The sequence below is a fragment of the Rhodamnia argentea genome, chromosome 3 (genome assembly GCF_020921035.1).
Source record: "Rhodamnia argentea isolate NSW1041297 chromosome 3, ASM2092103v1, whole genome shotgun sequence".
Lineage (NCBI taxonomy): Eukaryota > Viridiplantae > Streptophyta > Magnoliopsida > Myrtales > Myrtaceae > Rhodamnia > Rhodamnia argentea.
Genome location: NC_063152.1, coordinates 975,960 through 994,798, shown reverse-complemented (window position 1 = coordinate 994,798; position 18,839 = coordinate 975,960). Strand labels below are relative to the sequence as shown.

General features: G+C 40.4%; 3 protein-coding genes across 3 annotated transcripts in view; all 3 read left to right on the top strand.

Moving 5' to 3' along the window:
* Positions 1-18,839, top strand: part of LOC125314342 — a 396,865-nt gene that overhangs the window by 95,019 nt on the left and 283,007 nt on the right. The gene's annotated exons all lie outside the window — the stretch shown is intronic.
* Positions 1-18,839, top strand: part of LOC115730551 (TMV resistance protein N-like) — a 322,507-nt gene that overhangs the window by 76,341 nt on the left and 227,327 nt on the right. The gene's annotated exons all lie outside the window — the stretch shown is intronic.
* On the top strand, positions 11,528-18,188 carry LOC115756810 (tRNA-specific adenosine deaminase TAD2-like). Its single transcript, XM_030696758.2, has 8 exons — positions 11,528-11,879; positions 13,345-13,382; positions 13,507-13,573; positions 14,559-14,718; positions 14,807-14,903; positions 16,034-16,134; positions 17,574-17,671; positions 18,156-18,188. Exons 1-7 carry the CDS (start codon positions 11,802-11,804, stop codon positions 17,609-17,611), a joined length of 579 nt encoding a protein of 192 aa, XP_030552618.1. The 5' UTR covers positions 11,528-11,801; the 3' UTR covers positions 17,612-17,671; positions 18,156-18,188.

Here is an 18,839-nt window from a genome sequence, read left to right as displayed (position 1 = left end):
TCGTGCTCGTTTTAGCTCGACGGTAGACCAAACGGCCTTGGATGGAATCTTAACCAACTCCGTCACCGTCCGGTGAGCCAATTAGCACGTGATAGGCACGAGAAGAGGCTCGGCCAGCTCACACCCGTGCGCGCGTAATTTCAAAATTGGGTATAAAAGGCCGAGAAAGGTTCGCGATCAAGAAGAAGCTCATTGTGATCGCGCACCAATAGAATAGAGAGAGAGAGAGAGAGAGAGAGAGAGAGAGAGAGTTCGCCTTCTCGTCCGTGCGATCGAAGGCTTGAACTCATACCGTAAGTTCTTCGCCAGAGTAATCCGGAGTGAATCAAGACCTCGGATCAAGTCCGGAAGCTTTGTCCGAGCTCTAGGAAGCGATCGAACCAGCTCGATTGACCAGAAACCTTCTTAATTGGTGAGTCGACTTCCCAAGCTTCATACTGTGCGATTATGGCATCTCATAGTCCCGAGCATGATCTTCGAAATTAGTGTGTGCGTTTTGATTACGTGACCTCCCTAACCACGATCGCATCTTTGTTTTGCATCGATCTCGCGTGAAAACCCCGTGTCGAGCCTTCCACATATCCCGGTGCCGGCCGAACACCGGCCGGCCTTTCTAGCCTTTGTGAGCTCAATCAGAGCTCAAGGTAAGTCCTCCGAACTTCATTAGATGCTTGTGTAAGAAGGAATTGCTCTGATTTGCCTTGGATTTCCATGATCAAACTCTGCGATGTTGCTCTGTTCATAGTTCGTAGCTCGCGATTGGTTGGATGAAATTGCTTGATCTTTAAATATGTTGATCCGGACGTCGAGGCGAGTATATTCGCGTTGGTTTGAAGTCATTCCGGCGAGATCTCACCGTTGGATCTTGCCAAAGAGATTCTAGCCGTCTATTCGGCGTAGTCGAGAGGTAGACGACGAGCCGACCCGGCATGGTCGGCGAGTCAAAGGTCCAGGTGTCATCCCCTCACAGGTCCAGCTCGGATCTGAGTCGGCTCGGCCGTTGGCGCGAGCGAGCGGACTCAGATCTGATCCAACGGTCTAGATAATTAGCTAGGTTTGATTCTAGATCGTTGGATCAATATTTTTATATTTTTGGAATTTCGTTTATTAGATAGAAAATAGAATAATACAAAACGGTGGCGTTTCATATAGGCGGTGCGGCGTCGTTTTTGTAATAGATAGAATGGACGGCTCAAATCGAGTTTAGGATAGATCGTGACCGTTCAAGGTTTTAATCAATGCGGTGTCGTTTAAGGCCGGAGAGTAGATCCGGTGTCGTTTTATGCATAGGTGAGGTGAACGGTCTAGATTAGATTCAAGTCTAGATCGTGGCCGTTCATTCGTTGAACGATGCGGCGTCGTTTTGAGAGGCGAAGCAGATACGTCGTCGTTTTGTTTAGTATCAATTCGACGGCTGGGATTGAGTCCGAAGGTTTAATCCTGGCCGTCCATTCGGTGTTAAGATGCGGCGTCGTTTTAGTTATATCGAGTTGACGGTCGAGATTGATTCGCAAGTTGATCTCGGCCATCCGTTTATTTTGTATATATTCGAATAATCGGAAAATAGTTTGGAAAATAAAAAAATAAATAGAAAAATAGGAACGTCGCCGTTTTTGAGTGCGGTGGTTCGCGAGCGAGTCGTGGAGGGTTTAGACCGGGTTGACCGGTCGTTGACTAGTTTGACCCGATCCGAAAATATTAATAAAAATAAATAAAAATACATAAAAAAATCCAAAAATTCATAGAAAATTCATAAAAATTCCCCAATTTTTCCAAAAAATTTCTAAAAATACTTAGGTCGATTCGGGACTCTTATAGTCTGGATCAATCATTTTTGAGGTTTCGAGGGTCGATCTATGTCGATCCGGAAAATTCCCATTTTTTTTAGAAAATAAATAAAAATTCCAAAAAAATTAGAAAATTTTGAAAAATTCTAGAAAATCACAAAAAATGGGAAATGGCCACATTCAACTGGCCCGACCCCAATTTTGTGATTTTCGGGTCCCGAACCCAAAAAATGACCATTCTACCCTTCCGAGCCTTCCACCTTAAATTTTCTCGAATCACCCCGGAACCCAAAATTGATAATTCTATGGGGCGATAGGGCCATATTAGACATGTCTACTTGTTTGATTGGTTGATTTGTCTGGGATTATTTTGATTGCGCATTTAATTTTTCCGATTATGATTGTTAGGGTAGAAAATTCTCGTCTGCATAATACCCTATATCGATAGAGCCTACCTCACCCAAAAAATTCGCCCGCATGAATTCTTAGGTTAGAAAGTCACTCAACCTCGATAACCGAAAGGGTGTCGATGTAAATCTCGGCGTAACCAAGTCTCCGGACCCAAATCTCCGGTTCTCGCAGAATCGAACGGTTTCTCCCGACCGCTCGATAGGGTTTCCGATCATACCCTCCAAAAATTGATCGGTGGCGACTCCAAATGCATGTACACTACGCACATGCCACTCGACCGCATTAAGGTCGACCCCGATTTGATAAAATTTTTCCTCACATCGCGATTTGAGTAATGGGTCTTGGGAGGGACCCGCGATCCTAAAAGATCCGCCGTCAACCGGATCCGAAGGATCGGCTCGTTAACTCTCTCGCTCTCGTTTCCGGAAGGAGGGTCGCAACATTTAGGCCCCATTTGCCTACCCTATTAAATATGTCCACACTTAATACTAGTCAAAAGACCTAGCTAAACATGAGAGGGAGTGAGAAAATACTTAAAAATTAAATCACTTGAACCTTAAGAGGTTTGAGGGTCGGCATGGGGTCCGGTCCTATTTGTACCACACAGGAGGTCCGCGCCATTGGACGTGGGCAGGTAAAGCCACTTGGAATTTTTCTGTTCTTTGCGCTTTAATATAATAGATCGCATTGCGTGATATCTTTAATTTTTGTGAAATATTACTCACCCAAATGAGTGGACAACACACCCTAAGGACAGTAAGTTCCTTACGGAAAAATTCTTTCTTTTCCAATTACTTTGTGCCGAGATGACGGGACGAGTATAAGTCCTCGAAGGAATTTCGTTAATCCTACTTCAAATTGCTTCCATTAAGGACTCATTCTAATTAGGATTTGTGTAATAACCTCATTCTTATAAACTTTTCAGCTTATTGCTGTCCGCAAGGTTTCATCCCTTGCTTCTCAATATGGTGCGCCAGCCGTTGCCGATGGTGGCATTTCAAACTCTGGGCACATTGTCACGGCTTGGTCCCTTGGGAAACCGTGATGAAATTAAGCTTCCTAGCTGGAAGTATAGAGGCTCCCGGTGCTTCATGTGGTTCGGGTAATTTGTAGTTACTACTAGTTATGAGTAACTTCTCTTCTCTCAATAAGGTGAAAATGATCTCTCTTTCCTTTATATTATATCTCTTTTGTTGTTGGCATGTAGAGTGTTCGGATGGAGAACTCTGAACTTCCCGCCCAAGTGTTCTCGAGTCTTACATCTTTCTTTTCTGCACCATGTTGTTTTGCAAGTGGCTCTGAATCACTTTTGGTCAATTGAGCATTCTTCTTCAAATGCTCTCCGGATAACATTTTTTTTTTAATCACTTTCCTACATATAGATATTCCGTTTGTCGAAGTTTCAAAATGAAGCTTTCACTTTTGTATCCTCTAGCATTTGAAGAAACAAATGTGAGAACCGAGATAGTAAATTTTTATTAAAACTAGATTTTTGGCTAAGGTGTTTATTATACATGTTATTTCTTTAGCAAGAATTTGATTGAATCTCCCGTAAGTACTTTATGGGCAAGTCGAGAATTATACTAGTTTTCCAAGAACACTTCCAAACAAATATGTAATTTGTCATTTGAGGGAAATTATAAAAAAGTCATAAACCTCTTGTAATTGTGCCAACTCGGTTCTAAACCTTTTTTTTTTATTATTAATTCAGTCTTAAACATTTTGCAATTGTGTTAATTCGGTCCATCCGATCAATTCTGGCATACCGTCCTTGACATGGAAGCCGGCCGGTGCTCACCGTCCGGCGACATGATAGTTTAATAATTTTTTTGAATTTTTTATTTTACTTTTCTTTTTTTTTTCCTTCCATCTTCTTCTTCCTCTAGTCAAAGGTGATGCCGGCTAGGCGACAAAGCTCGCAGCTCGCCTCGTCGTGGCTACACGAGGCCTAGCCTTGCGGCCTTGCCGGCCCAGTGCCGGCGAGGTCTCGCCCATCGACGGAAAATTCATCTCTTTAGCTTGCTTTGCATGGACCCATGAAGCAGCCATGTCCAAGGCAGTGACCTTGTGGCCGGAGGACTTGAGGAGACCGACCACTCTGTACCCGCACCGGGCTCCATGGCGATCCCCATGGACTAGCACAAAGTGTGTCTCTATCCGACCAAGACCTTGCTAGATCTGCGTGAGGCCGGCCGAGACCTCGCTAGATTTGGGCTAGTGAGGCTCAGCCTTGCGTAGCTATAGCAAGACAAGCCTCACGACGGTGAAGCTAGCTACGAGCTTCGCCCACTTACTGGCGTCACCTCTAGCCACTCAAGAGGAAAAGAAAAATGAAGAAAAAAAATAAAAAAATTAAACTATTATGTCGTTGGATGGCTAGTGCCGGCCAGCCAAAATTAGATGGATGAACCGAATTGGCATGGCATAATTATAATAGATTTAAGACTTTTTTTGATAATTTTCTCGTCATTTGAAGTTTCTGCGACGATTAATGTGGCGGGTTGTGCTTCATAATTCTTAAGTTCTGTTTACACGGACTTACAGCAACTTATTGCCTTCCCCGAGCCAGCAAGGAAAAGGCATTATTTATAAGATTATACCTTTGTGGAACATGTCAGGTTGTCCGATAATGTCACGCGATGGTTGCAGGGTTAAATCTTAAGCGTCTTAATAAGTTGTCTGAATTTTAACTAGTGCTTGAAGTTTGATTGTCCGAAAAGATCGCAGGACAGTACTCTTTATTTGTTGGAATCTGTTGAATGGGTACTTGTCAAGCCATTAATGAAGAAACTATCACAGATGCTTTGAAATATTATACTGTGCGTTACAAATGCTTTTTAGCAAATAAAAATGTGATTAGTAAACCTTGTTTGGCATCATCATCCTGAAGAATTCTTAACCGGTAACGATTGTTGGAATAATTTCGACATTGTTGGAATTCTGTTGGAATCTAAGACGCTTCCAAATATAAATGAACAGTGAGAGGAACCTCCTTTGTGCCCTTACTTTCATACATGAGATTAGAAAAGGTCAATGGACCTGTTTGATTAATTACCAGAGCTTCATTGTTTAGCATTCATGTCTTGCATCTCTTGCTGGATTTACCACTTGGAAGACAGATCTTAACATCCCAATATCCGTAGTGGAAGCTCCGGTGGAACGAGCAACCGTTTGGTTTGTTTGAAGCCTCTCACAGATTCCTTAGAGGCTTATAATTGTGCAGTTTCCTCGTGCTCTTGTTTCGTTTACAGATAAACACGGACCGTCCCGAGATTCTCTTCCCGTCCGATGGTGATCTTGCAATTTTTTTTTTTTTTCATGTAATGGTGATCTTGCGAATTTTTTTTTTTTTTTCATGTAATGGTCCTATCGAGCGACAATGTCACCAAGCGTGACAAGTCAGTCAAAATTAGTATTTTTAAAATTTAAGTGCCACATAAGACGAGGTGCATGACGTCGGTTATGCAATTGGTTAATTATATCACATCACTAGTGTGACGGACGCCTAAGACAATTTGGAAGTTTAGCGTGTTTTGTGGGTAATTTTCACTTTTTTTTTTTTTGTCAAGGGGAATGCATGCTTTTCGAGACGCGAGGAGGGAAAGACTTTTGAAATTCACACACAAACGCATAACATGACAGGCTCATGGTATTCACGAGAACTTCTCTGTTTTCTCACACACGGGCATACAGAGAGAGAGAGAGAGAGAGAGAGAGTCGGGTGTGAGATTTGAGCGAGGGCTATCATGGCTTCAGCTGCAAAAAGGAGAAAAGCCGCCAGGAAGAAGAAGAAGGAACTGGGGAGACAAATCGCCGGCAACCCTCCCGGTGATCTCCTCTCGCTCAATCATCAATTGCATCGTTCACCTCCCACCTCCTCTTCTCTGTCAATTTCGCTTGTTGGGTATATGTCAATGTCGTTTGGTTCGCTAGGTGTTTGTTCATTTGGCTGCGTGTGGGCTGATCTGATGGATTATCTTTGAAAAATTCCCTATCTTGATTTAGCTCGTAGCCCTTTAAACCTGTATGCTGATTTTGTTTGTTTGTTGTCTTTTGTTTTTGTTTTGTGGTTGGATGGTCGGTGAATTCTTTCATTAATTCGTTTCCTTTTCTTCGGGTACTTTCTGAATTAGAAAATGGTGATCTGATAAGCGAAAACGAGAAGGATAGTGATGGCGGTGTCCAGAATAATTCCCCAACATCTGAGGACCACCCTCGCTCATTCGATGAGGGCAAGGAGGACTTGAATGGTGGAGAATCGCTGTCTCCTCCTCTTGCATCTATGAACAAGCCTCTAGAGTCAAATGCGGTTGTTCAGATTGTTGAGGAAGTGGAAGCCGGAGATAATTCACAGATCGAGTGGAGGGATGTCGAGGAAGCTGTTGGTGATGAAACTGATGGCCAAGGAAGTGAGTTGAAGTCTAACGCTGTTCTTACAATTAAGGTTGTCAAGAGAGAAGAAACCCAGGGAGAGTTGGAGAGCGCAAGTATCTCCCTTGAGAAGCTTGAGTCCACAAAGGAGTCGTGCAATGGAGAGAGTGAGAGCTTGCACATGGCGAATTCAGCAGAGACGCCGGTACGTCACTTGTTTCGATCAATTGTTGCGTACAATTCTATGGCCCCTTTCAAAATTTATGCATCAGAAATGGAATTCGCTTAATAAAATTGTTGCGCTATTGCTCCGCAGCCTGAGTGTCCGATGACTCCAAGAGCGGCGAGAAGGACTTCATGGATGAATTGCTGTGGATTGCTTGAAGTCATAACTGGGTCCAGGACGTAATTTTCGGGGTTTGGTTTTACATTTTTATCAAGGAGTAACTCTACTCTTTCAGGTCCCGTCGTCACCTTTGAGGCTACGCTAGTGCTGAAGAACTGGAACCATCCTCTAAACTCAGCTGTTCCTTCTCAGATACTTCTTCATCTTTCCTGTTTAAATAGACTCGTTACTTAGCTTGGTCGACATTTCATGAACTATTAGAACCCTTCTCGCACTTTCACGGTTCTCAAGTCTCCAAAATCATTCTTGTTGCCGAGATGCTTCTACACTGCAAAGTTACCAAATCCAACCTGCAAGCACTTGGGGTACGTTGTATGCGCGGCTGAGGAGTTCCTCTCAAATCCCTTCTCTTGCTTGAAGACACCGGTCGCAGAAAATGAGGTTGCAATACTCAAACCGAGAAGTTAGCAGCAGCGATTCACTTTGCCTTGGGATCAAATCTTTGCTTAGTTGCTCCAGATTATTCACTCTGGCAGATGCATTTTCCCCGAATCATGTTTTGATTCGTGCAGATTACCTTGTTCCCCATTCCTTCTAACAACAGATTGTATGTTGGCCAATGTGAATGACAGACTCGTTGAGAAAAAACACGCCTCTGCTTCTCTTGATTCTGATCGACAAATCTTTGGGAGCTTGCTGTGAGCTTGAACTCTAAAGCTCGACCCCTTCTAATTGTCCTTTGGATACAGGGAGAACTGGGAATCTGTATCTGTTCTAGTCGAAAGACATCGAGCTCAACAAAGAATTGCCAGTTTGCCTGTTTGATGATTTTGATCCCTCATGTTGGAAATGCAGAGTATACAAGCAGTCCAAAATTAGACAATGGTGTTATCATTTTGCCCGATTTGAATGTTTGCGCTTCTTTGCTCAATATGATATTTCGAATTTCGTAAAATAATGCGATTGATTGTAATTAACGGCTAGCATAAATAAGGAAACAGGATAGAAGGGCACCTAAAAAGTGTCACATTCAAAGGTCGTGACTTGCCAATTGTGAGAAATTACCGTTGTGCCGTATGCTCAAAATGACAGTACTTGCTCTACGAATGTGCTTTTTGCTCGGTGATTTCACTTTTCACTTTACTTCCCGTAAGTTTCCATTATTAACTTCGACGATTTCTTCCCGATCTCAACTACTTTTTTTGTATTCGACCATAAAAAAAAAACGACCTTTTTTGTAGCCCGATCGCCTAAGAAAATTTATAGAGAAATCGAGATATCTTATAGAGAAGGAAGGATCAAAAGGGGATGTAATAGATAAAAATAATTACCTTCATGGTAAAAGATTAGTGAAGAATATGTCTGTAGCCTTCAATGTAACGTTAACATTTCAGAATATTTTTTACCATCAAAACCCCAACACTTCTACCAGCGTGATAAAAATACGTTATGGTTATTACAAAAAATTATGAAGTTGCTTTAAATTTCTTGTTCCTCATATCTCACTACGACCAAAAAAATTGTGTGGATGATATAACAATTTTAATTTAAGATTTTTGATGGCACAAGAAAAGATTTATTATTTTTGGCCGAAACCCTCTTATAACCCAAAAATGCGTCTCCGGGTGTATGGGAAATCTGTGGGAATAAATTGACCATACCCATTGTGAAGAATTTAGTTCTTATGAATAAATGTTCAAGATCTAGGAAAGCTTACAAAGTTCATCATAATCAAATGCTTTTCGGATTGTCTCAGGCTTTGCAATTGAACTTTATTCCCAAAATATCTTGAAACTCTTTATTTGATCGTACGAGATAATTCTATAGATAAGTGACAGAAATGCAAAAAAGTGAAATAAGAAATGTGTAAGAAGGGAAAATATATATTTTAGGTCGGTCGCAGTACCAAAGCCGTAGCAAAAGAGTTAGACCTCAAAATTAAGTCAACTCTCTCTCTCTCTCTCCGAGCGCGCGATTCTACATCTTTGCTTTGAAGGGTATGCCTGCTTACTTAAAACTCTTGGGCTTGTCTTTTAGGCTTCGTTGGTTTTGCGGAAAATGAAATATTTTCGGAAAAATATTTTCTAGGAAGCCGTTTTATAGGAAAATGACTATATTTTTCTGATGTTTGGCTGAAATCTGGAATCATATTGGAAAATTTTTCCGCCGTTTGGGAAGGAAAATATTTTCCGCCGTACCCATCTTTTAATAATTTTTTTTATTTTAAAATGATTATTTTAATTTTTTTTTACCTTTTTTCTTCTTTCACTACTTTCCTTTTATTTATTAATTAAAAGTTCGAATTTTTATTTTTTGTCTTTTCTTTTATTTTTTTCCTTTTTTTTTTCTTTTCTCCCTTCTTCCTGCTTCTTCTTCCTTCGTGCACCCACCGCTCTAGAGTTCTGCAAAAAACACCAACGATTCATCGCTCGATGAATCGCCACCATCGCCATTAAAGCTTGTCCTCAAGCTTTAAGTGCGCGAAAGAGAGGACATGATCAGATTCCCTGTGCGGAACCAATGGTTCGCTCAAGAATGAGATCCACCCACCTACCTCGCTGATAATCTCATCGTCCCTCTTTCTGACCCCCAAAAAAAAAAAAAAAATCATCATCCCTCTCGCTTTCCAAGTTGAAGAAGACGCCGCTGCCTCCGTCGGAGATGTCATCCGCCGCTCTGGAATTTTGCGAATCCCGAACTGAAGCGAGCGAGTGACAGGATGATTGGCATTCTGGCTTGGGTAGTTCACCGAACGATCCACTAAATATTCATCGAGATTTTTCTCATTCTTTTTTGGGTTGTCAAATTCGTCGGGGAGAACGAGATGGAGGAGAGAGACTGTGAGATCACGGTGGAGAGAGAACGGGATGAGGAGAGAGAGACTGCGAGATCATAGGGATGGAGGAGAGAGAACGTGGATGGAGGAAGAGGCAAGAGAGAGGAAGATTTTGGGGAAAATGATTTCCCCTCCCCAAAAGATGAAAATCATTTTGCTTGATTTTAGAAGATATTTTTCGTTGACTAGAAAATATTTTTCCGTTGATCACTCATTTTCTGCCCCTCAAACATCGGAATTTGGGGAAAATATTTTTCAAAAAAATATTTTCCTTGAAACAAACGAAGCCTTACAGTGACTCCCTCGCTCTCGACTCTTCGCGATGTGCCATTACTTTGCTTCACAGAACTGAGCACTACAGGTTCATATAATGATTTTTCCTGCGCTTATCTTCCCATTTTTCCAAATGATAGACTGATAGAGAAATTAACTCTGATTCTTTGATTTTGATTTTGGGACGTTAGGGGTGTTTCGAATCGTTTCGTGGGATTGATTCGATGGAGATGGCTAGAATTTGGAGGTTTATGTGTAGTGGTTGCTATGATTAGCCCGCCAGGTATTCGTTAAAATTCCCAAGACAAAATTGAATTGAATATCTCGCTGGATAAGCATCTTTTTGCGAATGTATACTAGAGATGACAACAGTCTATTAGAGATGATGTACGGCGCACCTTAAACGAGCACATTATTACTGATTCTGTAGCTGCACTGGTGTTCCATAGTGTCATGCTTTTAGTTCCTGGTCTAAACTCAATTTGCGAGAGAACTTGCCAGGCTGTGGACGTCCGTGTCCATGATCAAATTTTGCATTGGTGTGTGATGACGTAGTGCTAGGTTGTGCGTCAAACTATACTCTGTGTCAGGCTGTGAATCACAACGAAGCACAATTTTCCCATTCGAACAGTTTATGCTAGTTTTGTCTGGAGAACTCTGTGGTCTCCTAGTGCGTATGCTAAAAAAAAAACAAAGGAAAAAAATCCAAAAAAGGACATGAAGTCCTCTTATTTTTTCAAATAAAAGCTCTAAGTAAATTCTATTTCAAATAAGGATTCAAAGTGATATAGTTTGTTTTAATTAAGGGTCCGAAGTGGTCATAATGTTTCAAAAAAAAGTCTGGCTTGATAGGCATTTTCGTCATTTCACATTTTAAATTTTTTATTCATTTTTATTTTTTCCCCTTTTTCTTGATTAAAAAAAAAAGGCCACACACAAGCGGGAGGGATGCGGCGGCCAGCCCACCGTTGGTGGGGGGTCGGCAGGGGCGGCGAAGGCCGACGGGGTTTGGCCCTCACCAAAAATCAAATAAGTAAAAAGACTAAAATGCTCTTGAAATCAGGCCTTTTTTTGAGATTTTAAGGTCATTTCAAGTCCTTATTTAAAATAATATTTATTTTAGGCCATTATTTGAGAAAATGATGACATTTCAAGCTCTTATTTAAAACATGATTCACTTGGAACCATTATTTGAGAAAACATGAGGATTTCGGGCCATTTTTTGAATTTTTTCAAAAGAAAAAAATCCCTTTTTCGAAAAATTTTCCACCTTTAAAATTAGGAAGTCATTTTCCTTCGACCAACTTATTTTTCCCACACCAAATGCCGAAAAATGGAAAAAAAAAGAACTTTTCTGGATTTTTGTCCAAATAAATGGAGCCCAAGTCCAAATCGATTTTTTGTTTTTTGCCCTTATCGCTAAATCCCCTTTAACCCGGGTTGGCTGCATATTCTAGAATAAATTTTGTATTTCTTTCTTCTATTTATTCTTTTTCTTTGTTTCTAATTCTGTCTCCGCCTTCTTTCTTTGATTTTCCCGTTCTAAGCTCCTTCCCTTTTCCTCCACCGTAGGCAAACTTCGAACTCCATCGACGCCACTTTCAATACCTCGACTGCTCATCTTTCATCCGACGCCAGCGAGCTTTAACCAATGGAAGATAGGCACCTGCCAGCGGAGGCAACGAACAGAAGAAGTTCTTCCTAAAAGAGCCTAGCGAACCGAAGGGGACGGGGACCGGCGAGCGGAGGCGACGGGCTACCACCGCCAGCCGACGCCATGGAAACTGATAACGCGGCTCCGGGTGAACGATTCTCTCCTGAGGTTCTGGGCTTCATGCGGCTTGCTATAGATCAGGTAATGGCTGGCACAACGGAATTGTGATAAGTTGATTTAATACTTGAGCCGAAGTTTGAATCCGATTCGTTTGGTGCTATAATTGCGCGGGAACTTGAAGAATGTGTAGTTGAATTTGTTCAGGAGACGTCGAACGAGTGTTTCTTTGTAAGTGTTGTCTGTGGATGCTTGGTAGTGCATCCAGTGGTAGCCGACATTACTCGCTGCAAAATCAGCAACAGTCCTTAGAAGGTATAGGTTTTCTTTCACTCTTTTCACAGGTGGCAATTTATTGAAAGAAGTAGGTGAAGTCTAGGTTTAAAGGAAAAACAAGCAAGGCAGAGTGCAACAAGAGGAAGTTGGGTGTACATGGAGTGGCTCAGTCCCCTTTTCAGGCAAAAGATAGAGCCAATCCAGGTGCTGTAGGTTGAGAGGGAGGGAGAGATGGATTTGGGTGCTTTTGACGTGACTAGGAAATGTGGATGTATAGTTTGTGCCTATCATAAAGTTGTGCTGCAGATGATAGGTTTGCTAGGACAATTGAATTGCTAGAAGCTTCATCCCTGGGATAGGATTCTGTGTTAGGTTTCATGAGGCGCTTGAAGAGTCAAAAGCATAGGGGGATGAAGAGGATGCAATGAGATGGCAAGCCACCAGGAAGGGATGCTTGACAGTTGATTCCTTTAACCACCTTTTGACTTTGGCACCTAGGGAGAATTCAAAACCAAATTTACTTGGAGTGTGAGAATAATGTGAGCATCGGTTGTGCCCATGGATAACTGGTTAGGTGGTTATTTTCTTTTGTCCTGTGGGCTGTGGATATGGAAAGAGAAAAAATAACGAAAAACACAGAGTTCACATAAGTTATTCAGTAGAATAGAGACAAAATCACAATAAGCTGATTGGCAATTCTGATTTCTGAGGGCTTCACAACAGTTTTAGGGATCTCTCTTTGTCCTTATGTTCCATAACATTGGTAAAGGAAAATGACCCAGAAACTAAAACTAACACTCCAGGAAGCTTCTTGACTGTTTGAGTGAGACCTCATTAATAAAAGAAAAGGTTCTGAGGTACCCATGATAGGACACACTAGAATGAACAACATGTAGTTTCTCAACTTAGTTCTTGTTTTTTCTGTACTGTTGTTACAGCCATATCATTATAATCATTAGGTGGGATTTGCATCTGTATTACAGAATGAGCATGTGGTGATATTCGTTGCTTGGAAGTTAGTGACCAGCATATTATACGAGACCTGCGAGATCTTGCTCATATAACTGTGAGACATGCATTTGTTCAATTAGTAGCTGCATATTGATGCTGAAATATTTCTGCTGCTGGCAACGTGATGCGGATTTCCTCTTGAATATGCTTTCATGTTTCTCCGGACCATGTCCCGTGCATGCATGAGAGAATTTCTGACTCTTATTCTCGTATGTTTTTTTCCCATAACAAGTGACAAGACCTATTTTTTTCCTCATATAAGGCAAAGCTTGCGTTGGACAGCCTTGAAGTTCCAGTTGGGTAAGATACTGGTTTTCTGTAACCAGGTGCATTGTGTATATATTACTTTATTTTCTAATTAAGATGATTAGTACTTCAGTCTTAATTAGTGAATCATTTCAGATTGGACTTTTTGACTGAACAGCTGTGTGATTGTTGAGGATGGGAACGTTATTGCGGCAGGAAGAAACCGGACTAACGAGACGCGGAATGTATGTTTATCATCGCTTCTCCACCCCCTTCTATAGATTCTGGCAAACAGCACTTTGTTTTCTTCGGAATTGATACCCTCTACTTATCTACTTGTAGTTCATTGTTGATCATTTTGTGTTTCTCCCTTAATTTGTATTGAATAGATATTAAAATAATATATTCTGTTAATAAGTTGAGTTTACCATTCATTATTAGGCTGTAAGCGGTTCTGTTCCAATTTTTCTCCATAAAATATGGCTACGGCTAACAATAACAATAATCTTGCTTTATTATGTACAGTGTTTTACGTTTTTCATTTGCCATTGTGCCATGTCTAGAACCATATTACGGTCTTTAATTCCGTTTATGAAGTTCCTAACATTGTTCTCTCAGGTTGTATGTAGGTAGACTTTTGGTATACTTATGTGGTCTAAAAATACATTGTGACCATTTTATTGCCTTTTAAGATGTAAGTACCTGCTCCTTGGGCACAGTTCTTCATATAATGGCCATTTACGCAACTAGTTTAAGCCTGGTTTCTAATAGAGTCTATCTTTTATATGAGGGTCTATCTATAATCATTTATAGTCATGAGGTGACAATACATTACTATAGATGATTTTCTGGATTGTGACGATAGTTGATATGAAAAATATTTGGCCCTTTTAGTATCTTGTGGAGCTTAATAGAAAAACCAAAGGCACCTCGCTACAGGGGTGTATTTAGAAATACTGTTAGAAAAGGTGGAGGTGGCTAATATAAGAAGCCGCTTTTTCCATGTGAGATTCTCAGCAACTTCAAGCGAGCAAAACTTGGTGACTTAATGTAGTACCTGCCTTGTTCGATCTTATATACACTCTTAATCAGTTAACTTGAAGCTAAAAGCATTTCTCATGAAATGCATTTCCAAAATTTATGTTGAAACTGCACTAGGAGCAGCTGCCTCTCTGACAAAGCTCCTACGTTTGATGTGCTTGCCTTGTTTTTCTCCTTGCACTTTCATAGGCAACGAGACATGCGGAGATGGAAGCTCTTGATATTCTTCTTGTACAGTGGCAGAGGAGTGGATTTTCGGCTGCAGAAGTTGCAGAGAAGTTTTCAGCGTGCTCCTTTTATGTGACATGTGAACCATGCATAATGTGTGCAGCAGCATTATCAATCATCGGTATATCAGTTAGTCATACTGAAATAAAACTGAACTCTGCTAAAATTTGTTTAATTATAAATGATTGGATGACTCTTGCCCTTTTTAGGTGTAAAGGAAGTATACTATGGCTGTGCAAATGATAAATTTGGAGGCTGTGGCTCAATCCTGTCGTTGAATACAAGTAGCTCTGAGGCATGCATTAGGTCAGTTTCTGAACTTGCTTTTGCTGCTCATTTTGTACATAGTTTTACTTTGAAATTGTGACATATGAATATTGACAACTAAAGATTACTGGAGGTTTATGATTCCTTATGTTGATAGCTGATGGATGTGGGTTCATACTGATTCTCTATGTTATTGCACGTTGAATATTGTACCACATCACCATGAAAATAAATGGAGGTTTATGGCACTAGTTTTCCATCTTTTCTTCCCTTCCCTTTGTCTAAGTGGAAGTGGTGTTTCTGGAAGCATCAACAAGTCAAGTTTTTATTCATTCTTTCTTTTCCCGCTGTCTCCTTTTTCTTAAATTCTTTGCGACTTGTTAGACATTTCCATGTTCTTTATTTGCCCTTAAAAGCTTACAGTTCTGGGAAGTGCTACAAGTTAAGCTAATGTTAGTTTCTGTTTTCCTTTCCCCTCTACCCCGTTTCTTCATCTCTTCTTCCTGCTGTTTTTCACTGCAGTGAGATTCTTTGATGTCTTTAATGTGTTTAAATCGAGAAATATAGTATCTTCAAAGAAGCATGAAATTTTAACTACGAGGAAATTTTAGTGTACTGACAAGCCATGGGCAATGTACTTGATAAAGAAATCTCTTTTCTCCTTTAATAGTTGCAATTGTCTCTTCTTGCGCACGTGAGAGCATCTGCCTGCTAAAGTGTTGTGCATGGCTTGTGTTTCCAGTATGATTTTTCATCTGTCTGATGCTGTTTTGAGGTAAAATTTCATGTTTCTAAGCTTGTCCAGAACTCATTAATTTTTTACTCCTACTTTTTTGACATAAAATTTAAAACGTAGTGAAACAGGATCTGTTTCGTTGTGATCGGAGGCATACATGAAGTTGTTATTCTAGATTATGGACATTGTTTTTCTGTTCGAAGTGTTAGTTTTGAAAGAACAAGCTCAAGTATTGGGGGATGAAGCAAGAGATGTACAAAGGATGCATCTAAATGGAAAGTTAAGGGGAAAGAAAAACTGTGAAATCTATACTTTTAGAGCTTGAAATTTGCAGTTATCTTGCGATTAATAATCTGATTATGAGTCAAAAGCATTCTGTGATGCATCTGCCTGATTTATTAGTGTCAAAACATTTTTCTTGTTACTCTTGCAGTGGGAATTCTGGATCAAAGGGTTTCAAATGCTGTGGAGGCATAATGGCATCAGAAGCCATTTCTCTTCTGCGAGATTTTTATGAACGAGGAAACCCTAATGGTATGAATAGCGATCAACCATTTCAACCAGTTGAACTGTCTGTTCGAAAGATTGTTATTATACCGCAGTTTGCACCTGTTCTTTTTAATGGACCCATAGGTAAATATCAACCATTTCAACCAGTTAAACTGTCTGTTTGAAAGATGTTATTATACCGCAGTTTGCACCTGTTCTTTTCAATGGATCCATAGGTAAATATACATTTTAAGAGGCTTTTGTGACTAATCCCTCCCCCACTTTTCTTTTCGAGAATTCATACACTGACAGTAGAGCAAGGAACCAGAGTTTTCTTTATCAATCAATGAAGTTGAGCATTGTGCGTGCTGGCAATATGTCCCTGAAGGATCCTTCCCAAATAGTTTATCTTTTAAAGCCTAATACGACGGTCTTCCTAGCACTGATCCCCTTCCATATTGATTGAGAAGAATTCAGTAAGCCTCTTTTTATTTCTACTTCTCAAGCAATGCTCAAAACCAGCTAGAGAAAGAACTGTAGCTGGGGCTTTGGGTGATTGCATATCTTGCTGAACAACTCTCTCCTCTCTCTCTCTCTCTCTCTCTCTCTCCCCCCCTCTTTTTTTCGTTCCTTCCATATGTCCCAGGTAAATAATGCTGGCCCAAGCGATGTTTTGTAATGACTAAGGGTTAGTGAAATTACAAGCATAGAACTAGTGGGTCATTGGTTGAATAAGAACCCATTCAGAAGTTTTCTCCATCAAGCATAAGGTGCTCAAGAGTGTTCATCTTGAGATGGTGCATACACTTATCCAGACTGACACTAAGTATAGTTGCTTGAGTGGAGTGGTGTTCAGCCTTATAATGGGTTGCTATGAATAGGTGTAGAATTGGTCCAGCAAACAAAAGGTAGAGCTTCAAATGTCCAGTCGTTTATTTTATTTTAATTTTAAAAAAAAAAAATTTGGCTAATTGTCAGATGCCCCGCTTATCATGTGTAGCTTCCCTCTAGACTTGGTATGCCTAGCCAGATTGCCATTTGGAAAATGGGATGTCATGTCCTTGGTTAAGGAAAAAGACAGCGCAGTAGCTTAATAGTTGATAATCGATTGGTTAGACTTGTTAGAGAGAAATATCTTCTTCCTTGGTCCCTATCATGAATTACTAAGCATATATGTTTCTTGGTCCAAGATGTGCTTTCAGTTGCAAATATTTCAAGATACTGATTGGACCATAACCTTTTCGTGCCTTTGAGATGATTAGTACGCTTTAGAAACTCATTTCATACAGAAAAGATGGCCTTAAATGATTTTTCTTTGCAATGATAAAATCGAGCAGGTTCATGCTTTTTCTTTGTTTTGTTGAGCATTGTTAGATGAAATATCATTTCTCTTCTCCTTTTCCATTCATTTTGTATTTATGACATCTTGGAATCTATGATTTGTTCATATATTTGTATGCTGAATGCTAATACTTAATTTGCAGCTCCAAAGCCTCACAGGTCACGGGTCACTCAGGCTTAAAAGTAGATTTACGTGCATTGATTCTTCCTGTTGGATCTTCTCATGCCTTTGCACAACTAGGTAAGACCTTTGGACTTATAATTCCTTGCTTTTCTGAACTTCCTGTTGGATCTTCTCATGCCTTTGCACAACTAGGTAAGACCTTTGGACTTATAATTCCTTGCTTTTCTGAACATCATGAACAATCGTGCAGAGATGGAAGTGATTATTGGTTACCGGTGGATAATACAAGGGGGCTGCATGGTGTGACCTTCTTGTATTATAGTAAGACTGCTGTTTGTGTATGATCTCAAAAACAGTTATGGGTAATTATTTTTTGTCTCAAGATCTTAAAAAGTTGCATAATCATAGTGTGTTCGGCCAGCCCTTTTAAGTAGAGAGATCCCCGTGAATGATATTGACGATGATTGGGATTCTTTTATTTATTTATTTATTATTATTTTTTATGTTATGGGGATGTAGTTATCTAGAATTCCATTCTTCAAATGATTTAGTGCACTCTGATTGACAATGCACGTGCCACTTACTGCGTTTCCAATTACAGAATTTCATTAAGGGACCAGAGAAAGGAAGCGTGATGCATGCCCGGATCAGTTTTTCCCCTGGTCTTCACGTGTTTACTGAGGGCTGCAGCTGTTATCACAAGGCATAACCCCACCCTGTGTAGGCATCACTTTTTTTCTGCTAATTTTTGTGATCAGCCTATTCTGTAATCTAGCTTAATTTTTGTCTTTCATTAGCTTTCGAATTTTGAGGTAATTCTAGGTGCTATTGATGTGTCTGAGCTTCCCGATTCTGGTCAATGTTATGTGTGACCCCTAACGGTTCGCAATCTAACAGACCAGTGCCCAGCCAGAGGCCCAAGCATGCTGGGCTGTGCGGTGCCCTGCTAATACCACATCCTCTTGAGTTTACAAGTCATGTTCCAAGAAACGTGACTCCAAATCCTAAGCAAACAAACCTCTTCCAAGCAACCTTGGCGCCATGAGTATTCTTTGACCACTGAGATTTCATATCAACTTCTTTGGCATAGTAAAAATTTGGAAATAACAGTTTATCAGTCTGTAAATAACATCAAACTCGATCAGTTGGGGTCTAACTGCCTAACTGAGGTGTACAGTCCGTGTAGTCATTCCAGTTGTAATCTGCTTGATTTAGGACCTACATTCCTTTGTCATGGTCTACCAGGGATAAGAGAAAGATCCTAAACCTTGAAAGACAATTTTCC

Excerpts from the sequence above, each read along its gene's own strand:
- LOC115756810 (XM_030696758.2), top strand. The coding sequence starts at position 11,802 with ATGGAAACTGATAACGCGGCTCCGGGTGAACGATTCTCTCCTGAGGTT. Across the intron at positions 13,574-14,558 it reads GGACTAACGAGACGCGGAAT|GCAACGAGACATGCGGAGAT; the intron begins GTATGTTTATCA and ends GCACTTTCATAG. Across the intron at positions 16,135-17,573 it reads TGAACGAGGAAACCCTAATG|CTCCAAAGCCTCACAGGTCA; the intron begins GTATGAATAGCG and ends CTTAATTTGCAG.